This window comes from Populus nigra, chromosome 2, assembly GCF_951802175.1.
Source record: "Populus nigra chromosome 2, ddPopNigr1.1, whole genome shotgun sequence".
Taxonomy (NCBI): Eukaryota; Viridiplantae; Streptophyta; class Magnoliopsida; order Malpighiales; family Salicaceae; genus Populus; species Populus nigra.
The window spans coordinates 35,676,172-35,684,770 of record NC_084853.1 but is presented as its reverse complement, the minus strand read 5'-3'; the positions used below and the strand labels follow the sequence as shown (position 1 = coordinate 35,684,770).

The 8,599-nt window shown below is 33.0% G+C and overlaps 1 protein-coding gene across 1 annotated transcript; it reads left to right on the top strand.

Moving 5' to 3' along the window:
* The first annotated feature begins 1,464 nt into the window (after positions 1–1,464).
* Positions 1,465–4,147, top strand: LOC133681989 (protein FAR1-RELATED SEQUENCE 5-like). The gene is made up of 4 exons (XM_062105207.1): positions 1,465–1,551; positions 1,692–2,110; positions 3,278–3,495; positions 3,725–4,147. Coding segments are annotated over exons 1-3 (624 nt in total). The 5' UTR covers positions 1,465–1,550; the 3' UTR covers positions 3,482–3,495; positions 3,725–4,147.
* Positions 4,148–8,599: the final 4,452 nt, after the last annotated feature.

The window sequence follows — 8,599 nt, the reverse complement described above, 5'->3', positions numbered from 1 at the left end:
ATATATTGCGTCCAACCTGGTGTTTCATGAACACACTAAGCACATCGAAGTAGATTATCATTATATGCGTTAGCAAGTTCAAGCAAAACTTATCCAACCTCAACATGTACGTTCTCATGATAAACTAGTTGATATGATCACCAAAGCTTTGCCTTTTACTCAATTTCACCGATTATTGAGCAAGCTAGGATCCACCAATCTACTTGATCTAGCTAGAAGATACTGTAGATATTCTACCATTATGTCATTGGCTAATATAACTTGTTTGTTACATAGTCTAGATATGATTGTGTTTTTATTATTAGTATATAATCTTAGCGAGAATCTTGGGAGAAATTATGTGTAAGATGTTTCGTTAGTGCATAATTTCCTTGCTATATATACATGTGTACAGTTGAAGAATGAATCAAGAATTCTATTCCGCAAATAGCTCTGTCTCAAAATTCTTCAAAATTACTTTTTTATATTTTATATTTTATCATATATTTATTTCTTACAAAATTGAATTTTTAAAATAATTTTATTATTGAATTTATATTTTGATTATATATATACACACACAAACTGTTTTTTAGGAATTTCCAAACCCACAACCCAAAAATGATTAATATGACATGGAGACGTGAAGGTATGACTGCCCCCATTGCTATTCCTATTTGTTTAATATTAATATAATTCTTTTTAAGAAAAAATCATTTAGAGGAGGCTTTATTTGGTAATAAAAACTTAAAAAATAATTTTATTTGATAAAGAATCACATTATATAGGCTTTAGAAGTTAAAAAAAGAAATAATAAATTCTTTCTATTCCTGAAATCGTCATGAGCCCATTAATTGATATAAAAATTGTTTAATAGCGGCTACCAATTAATTTTCCGGTTAAATATCATCTTAAAATCCAAGTAAAAGTCATGATTGACACAAAAGGATTAATTTAAATTTTACCAGCAAAGTTTGGATTGAATCTAATTTCTTGTATTGAGGTTTTGATTTGATTGATGTTCCATTTAAAGTCTCAATTAAGAATCGATTAATGGATTTTAAAAAAAAATTTCTAATTTTTTAAAGATTTGATCAAATAAATATCATGCTGATCTAACCGATTGATCTAGTAAACTAGTAAAATCAGGTTAAAAAATCAATTATAATCCATTAATTATTTTTTTTGTTTTTTTTTATTAAAATAACATTATTTTAATTTGAAAAATAAAATTGATTCGGGTGATTCGAGTAAAACTCATGACTCGAATCTCAGATCGGATCGACTAATAGACCGGATTTCAAAACTTTTATACATGAAAACATAAAATATTTAAACTAGAGAGATCGTTAAGAAATAAAGATAAAATAAAACTAAATCGTTATTTATATTTTTTTTCTTCTTCCAAAATAAGATTAGTAAACGTGTGAATCCCTCGTAATGCCTATTTTAATTCTATAATTATTAACTATCATAATCTCTTAGCTTGGCCTTATTTTCAACATTAATTGGATATATCAAATATTCTATTTGATGCCTCCACTCCCCGTCCACCCTCTCTTTCGATACCCAGTAAGTTCTTCTCTCCTTTTCCCTCTGCTCAACTCCGCAATTTCGATTACATTAATTTTTTGAACAGCATGGTTTTTTTTTTATTAAGGTAATTGGAACAGGAAAGAATTAATGATGGTATGTTTTAATGACTGTATCAGTGGATTTGGACAAGGGTGTCGTTGACACTTCTACTTGTTGTGTCGAAGAAGAAGAAACTGTTGGAGATGGAATTGCAGAACCGGATGTTGGTATGGAATTTGAATCTGAAGATGCTGCCAGGAGATTCTACACAGAGTATGCCAGACGGGTAGGATTTGCTGTGCGTGTTATGCAACGTCGACGTTCGGGGATTGATGGAAGAACTCTTGCTCGTCGTCTTGGATGTAACAAACAGGGTTTTTCTCCTAATCACAGGACTGATGTTGGCCCGGACAAGAAGCCTAGGCCCAGTGCACGAGATGGTTGCAAAGCTACAATCTTGGTTAAAATGGAGAAGTCTGGAAAATGGGTGGTTACTAGATTTGAAAAGGATCATAATCATCCTTTAGTTGTCACCACCTCTGGATTCAGTTCATCGGTTAGTATCTCAACTCTCAACTCCTTGCTTCTTTGTTTGTTCATAGAATTAGAATCTATTCAACAATCATTTTCATCAGCCGGGCTAGGTTTTTTTTTTTTTTTTATCTTTCTGGGGAAATATATTTTGTGTATTTCTCTTTCTCTCTCGGTGCCAAATGCCAATGCATGATTTCTTGGTGTCATTACCTTTTGTTATACTTATTTAGAACAGGTTTAGTTGTTTCCCCAACTCTTAGGTGGGTGAAGCAGCCCAAAGTTTTCCACCAATGTTGCCTTTCTGAAACTACAATCGCCAGTATTAGTGGTATGTATATTCTGCAGTATAAAACTTGAGATGGGTTTCGCTGTGCTGACAGCTTTTGTTTTTCTCTCGCATATGAATTTAGCTCCTCCTCAAAAAGTTAAAGTGGGAGGGAATTTCTGTGGCTTATGTATATGGTGATGGTTGGCCTGGTCAAATCGGCGTTTCCCGATTTGCATTTATCTAGCTTTCTCATTGCTTAAAGAAACCGGACAACTACATGCATGTGTAAAAAGACTGTTTCTCTGTGAATCAATCAAGTGCTATTTCAAAGATTGCAATAGTTCTTGAATAGAGAAGGGTGGCTGTTTTTTTCAACACTTTCAACCGGTGTATGTGGCCTTAGGCTTACCATATCTCAGCAAGCATGACAGGATGTTCTACTTATGGTCCTTGCTCGGATATGCATGACACCATGTCATCATATCACATTTAACTCTTAGCCCTGCCATTAACTACATCTAAACCTCTTGTTTGCTGCTCTTACATCACGTTAATTACCAGTCACGTTGTTGAATGTGGCTCTTAATTGGACTGCTCCTATTACCTTTCTTGGGCGTTTCCGCAGCTGTATGCATTTATTGTATGCTCTGTGTTTTCATTGAATTAAATAATTGCATCAGGATAAACAGTTTGCAGAGTTTTAACCATTTTTTCTGTATGAGTATGATATTTGCTGGCATGTCTCCAATGGCATCCATATTTGCAATATGGCTGGACGGACAGTCCAGTGAACCTTTTCTGGTGGCTCCTTGAGTTATGCAGAATCAGCAGGCACAAAACATCTATGCAATCTAGCTTCACATATTTACTGTGATTTGATTTAGTTACCTTAGCAAATTGTTTGCTTTTTTGAGCATGTAGGGTGGCAAGGATAAGAAAATTGAAGAGCTTACTCAAGAGTTAGAGCATCAGGAGCAATTATGTGCAACTTATCGTGAAAAATTACTCAGTTTTATGAACAACGTTGTGGAGGAAGCAGAAGAACTGGCTTCAAAAATTCAAGTTATTGTGGACAGTGTCAGGAAAGTTGAATCGGAAGTGCAAAAGTTTTCCCGTCATGGATAGCCTTGGCATTTAACGTAAGTATTTACTTTTGGTCATGAAAGCTTTTGATCGTTCTTAGTGTCTTATAATCATTTTATTTTGCTCAAGATGTTTTAGGATTCGATTTGGTAACATTATTCATTACATGCAAAGTAAAATATATGTTTTCTATGCTCCTGAAGTCTAAAAAAATATTTTTTTACCTGCTTATACGGTCAGATAATGTACTGCTTTCTGATATATACTTGCTGCAATGCATCTCAGGTTCACCAACACAGGAACTATCTGCCGATACACTGCAGACAAACACGTCAGGCATATGTTAATGAGCTTGTAACTCAACTAACATCCATTTCCCTCTCTTCCAAGAGGTCTCAGGTTTTAGTCTCTCTTTCGCAACAAGTGAGGCTTACACAGGCCAACTGCAATTTCAGATGAAACGGCATGCCACTCAAGTTTTGTTTATCATTGTCTATGTTGCTTTCCTTTATTCATAATGTTCAGGAACAAGTTTGCTTCTTCTTTTCAGTCCATAAAGGGCATTGGTCAAAGCTGGACATTCATCTAATGAGCTGCGAATATGCTTTGGATGAATGACAGGGAAAAAAAATAATCTTTTGGCATTGTCTTGGTACTACACAAGAACTGAAAACCCTTTAGAAGCATAAAAGTAAGCAATTTACGAAATTGAAGTTGGAATATTGTAGTAAGACGGAAAGGCACTGTCTTGCTAGCATTAATTTTTATTATTGTGATAGTTCCAGATTGCAAGTTGGTTGGATGATATTCTTCACTGTCAAGTAACAGGAAAAATTAATTTGAGGTAATGGAAGTGATATTGAAATATTTCTTTTTCTTTTTGGATGGGGTGGGCCAAGGCAAGGGAAATTAAAACTGAAGGTGATAGCGGGCCTAATAAGCCGAGCCCAGTAAATAATAAAGAAAAAAAAATGGAAACACTCTGCAGTCGGGTTGTTAGTAAAAACATTTTACTGTTTATGCTGGTCATAGATATAAGAGGTTTGACTATGCCCGACGTGGATTTGCCAAGTATATTCATGAATAAGCAAGTTACTCTAGTTTTATTTTTAAAAGAAAAAAATTATATGATGTTGTTTTGAAATTTTTTTAAAAAATCTCATTTAAACCGGGTTAATTAGATAATAATTTGACTTGTCGAATCATCTGAATTTAATTGAATTACTTTTTAAAACAATTTGAAAGAAACTCGTTGGACTAGCATGATTTAATAATAGGTTTATCGAGACCTTCATTTTTATCTTTAAAAGAATCTATTTAAAAACTCTCTTTACTTTTTCTGTTTGTTATTAAAAAAAAGAAAAAAAAAAGGAAATTTCTAGATGAAATAATTAGGCTAGATTGTAATCATAGATTGTGTTACTCCAGAGAAAATAGAATAATTTTATTTTGCTTTCATATATAGTTGATGGATGGATGAATGACTAGCTTGTCTGAATTTTCAGAGTCCAATGGACAACATTTGTAATCAAACGAAACATAGGTGTTTTGAAGATGAAAATTATAATGAACATCATGAGCTAGCAAATGATGAACTCTCAAAAAATATTGAATTGTGTCTAGATGAGGTTAACAAGATTATAGAACAGTATAGTGAAACTTTACCTTATAAAACCCTACATTAGCATAAAATTCAAAGTCGAGAGAAAATGATGCATGATTGATGAATCTAAATTTAACGAGTCTAAAAAAATTCCAAAAGGCCTAAAAAACCTCAAAAAGTCTAAAAACATCCTCATGGGCTCAGGATACCATGCCCGAACCCCAAATACTACCAAGGTGCATGAGCTCAGGCATGGAAGCCGAAGCCCATACCAGGCGTACGCCCGAGCTCGGGCATGGAAACCTAAGCCCACCATTTTGGCATACGCCCAGCATGCTGGGCATGACATGTCTGGCCTTACTAGGCGTGCTGCCCACTTGGTATTGGGCCTAACATGCCCCAGTTGATGTTAGGCATGATGCCCAGCACTAAGGTGCTGGGCATGCACCCTAACATCCCCGTGGGCTCAAGCTACCACTCCCGAGCCCAACTTGCTTGAGTTCAAGCAGTGCGTCTGGATTTATTTTTCACTTCTAATAGGTTCAAGCACCTTATTCGAGCCTAACACTCTATTGAGATTTTTTTTAGAACTCCACATGGATCCCTTGGTATTTTATATTAATCCAATACATATTAATTTGAGTAAAATACAACTTAAAATATCATAATAGTGAAATTACACTTCAGCCTCTCTTCACAAAATGACAAAACTCATGAGTTATAAATACAACATGAATCCTTAAAACTTAAGGTTCACAATCTCTTCATTCTTAACACTTTCAACAGATATATTTTCAAAGTCTATCTCTTTAAAATATCATTGCACTTTCTTTCTCTACAAAGTTCTTGACTTAAGCATTTGAGAGTCCCCACATCCATCAAATAAGACCTTTTATAGGTACCAGCTATCAACCACCTTGGCTTACTAGGCACCACTAGTTACCACTCACTTGGGCTTTCCATATTAAGTCACTAGATACCTTGGCTAAAGAGAATGAATTATATTGCTTGAACTAAGAAGGTTGACTTAAGAAGGTTGTCATGCAATGTTAAGACTTGCTTCATAAGATAGCTAGGGTAGGGTGTGTTGTCACCAAATTCATTAGAGAGCACAATCCTGCATTGACATCTACAACACTTTTCATATAACACTCTCTACCTATTTTTCTCATCTACGACATCAAATCACCATATCTCCAGTTTTACTTAACCTCAATGGACCACTTCAAAATACTTTGTATTCAATCACAATAGTGAATGCACACATCTCAATTAAAACCTCTCTAGCTATCATTACAAGTGCAAAGACCTCATAAGATGTTTAAACTATAGAGTAAAGTTGTATATATATGAATATGATTAAGCTATTTGTTGACCTTTGGGTCACATGTTAATATTGTATGTATTATAATGATAATAATTAAATATAAATGGACTAATAATATGCTTGTATAAGATTAAGTTTAAACAAGTTTATATGAAAATCACATCAACAAGCATGAGGTATTGAATGGAGACGTCAATCAACAAGTCCAAGATGCAAAGCAAGTGAAGACTTAGTTTTTAAATGTAAATATTTGTAGCTTACTTGATAGCACAAATTAAAATGAATGCACATATTTCACTTTGCATGCATTTAAAAAGGATTGATAAAATGATTATAAGAATTCACTAGGATTAAAATTGATAAATCTAGAATTTTATATGAACCGGTCGACCATTTAGTGATATCAATTTAACTAGTCGACCGTTTGTTCATACATGATAAAGACCTAGAAATTTGCAGGAACCAGTCAATTGATTGGCTTGACCAATTTGAATCAGTCGACTGTTTGAGTTGTCAAATGAACAATAATGGCTATAAACAACTACTCTTTGCTATAATCAATTATATAGCTTGCTAATTGAATAATTTAGTATAAAATTTAACTATATATATATATATATATACACATATATATATATATATACACACACACACAAGCTATTTAAACAGCAAAAACAAATTCAAATCATTAATCCTAAATCATACTTATATTTGTTCATTAGAACTTTTATATTTTTACACAAGAGTATAAATTCTCATACTCACTACACTTAAACACCTTCATATATTCTAAGTGCTATTGAGTGAGATATAGAGATATAAGCTTCAATTATATTATCTACTCTTTGAGAAAGTGTTTTTATATTTTAAACAATTGCAATCCTTCAAAAGTTTAAGTGAAAAACTCTTAGTCATTGGTGAGGTTCCTCACCAAGGTGAAAAATCTTAAAGAGGATATCTCTTCAAGTGGTGAAAAAAGGCTTGGTGAGGATTCATCAAGGACATTGTAATCTTTGGTTTGGACTAGTAAAGAATATAATAATTAAGACCAGTTTGGTGTTTGAGGTGTGGATGTAGGCTTGTCAAACCATGTTAAAAACTGAGTTTGTAATTTCTATCCCTATATACTCTTACTTTAAGCACTTTAATTAAATTATTGGTTAATTATGTTTATTGTGTTTAATTGAGTTAATTGCAATATTTGTTATTATTAGTGGAACACCTAATTCACCCCCTTTAAATGTTATTGTTGCCTTAATCTAGAACAACAATTGGTATTAAAGCCTAGTTCTTATTTATATAAGTTTGCTTAGACTTTGAGTAGAATGACAATCAGTAGTTTTAATATTTCAAAATGAAGGATCATCAACCTCTAGGACACCTTTCATTAATGGTAATGACTATGTCTATTGGAAAGCTAGGATAATTTCATATCTTCAATCTATTGATTATGATTTATATCAATCTATTGAAAATGGACCTCATAAGCCTACTAAGATTGAAAATGATATAATGATTCCTACACCTAAAAGTGAGCATACCAACAGTGATACTAAGTTTTTTTCTATGAATGATAAAGCTATGAACACTTTGTATTGTGCCTTGAATAAAAGTGAGTTTAATAGAATATCATCTTGTAAAAAAGCTAAAGATATATGGCATACTTTAGAATTAACTCATGAAGGTAATAATCAAGTTAAAGAATTCAAAATTGATATGCTTACATCAATATGAGTTATTCAAAATGTTTCCAAAAGAATCCATAAGTAGTATGTTTACAAGAATAACAATTATCACTAATAGTTTGGATGCTCTTGGTAGGACTTATATTAATGTCGATATTGTGAGCAAAATTCTTAGGTCCTTACCAAAGACTTGGGAAGCAAAGGTGATGGAAATCCGAGAAGTTAAGAATCTCACCAAACTTTCATTGAAATAGCTCATCGGTTTACTAATGACTCATGAAATCATCATGGAAAAGCAAGAACTATAAGAGATGCCAAAAAAGAATTTAGCATTCAAAACCGTACACCATGTTGATAGTGATGATGATGATGATGAAAAAAAAATAGAGGAGGACATCACACTAATTATAGACAATTCCAAAACTTCCTAAGAAAGAAGTAAGGAAATAGAGAATTCTCAAACTTTAAGAAGGATGGAAATAAAAAAGAATCTAACAAAAAAACACTTAGATGTTACAAGTGCAATAAGACGGGACACATAAAAG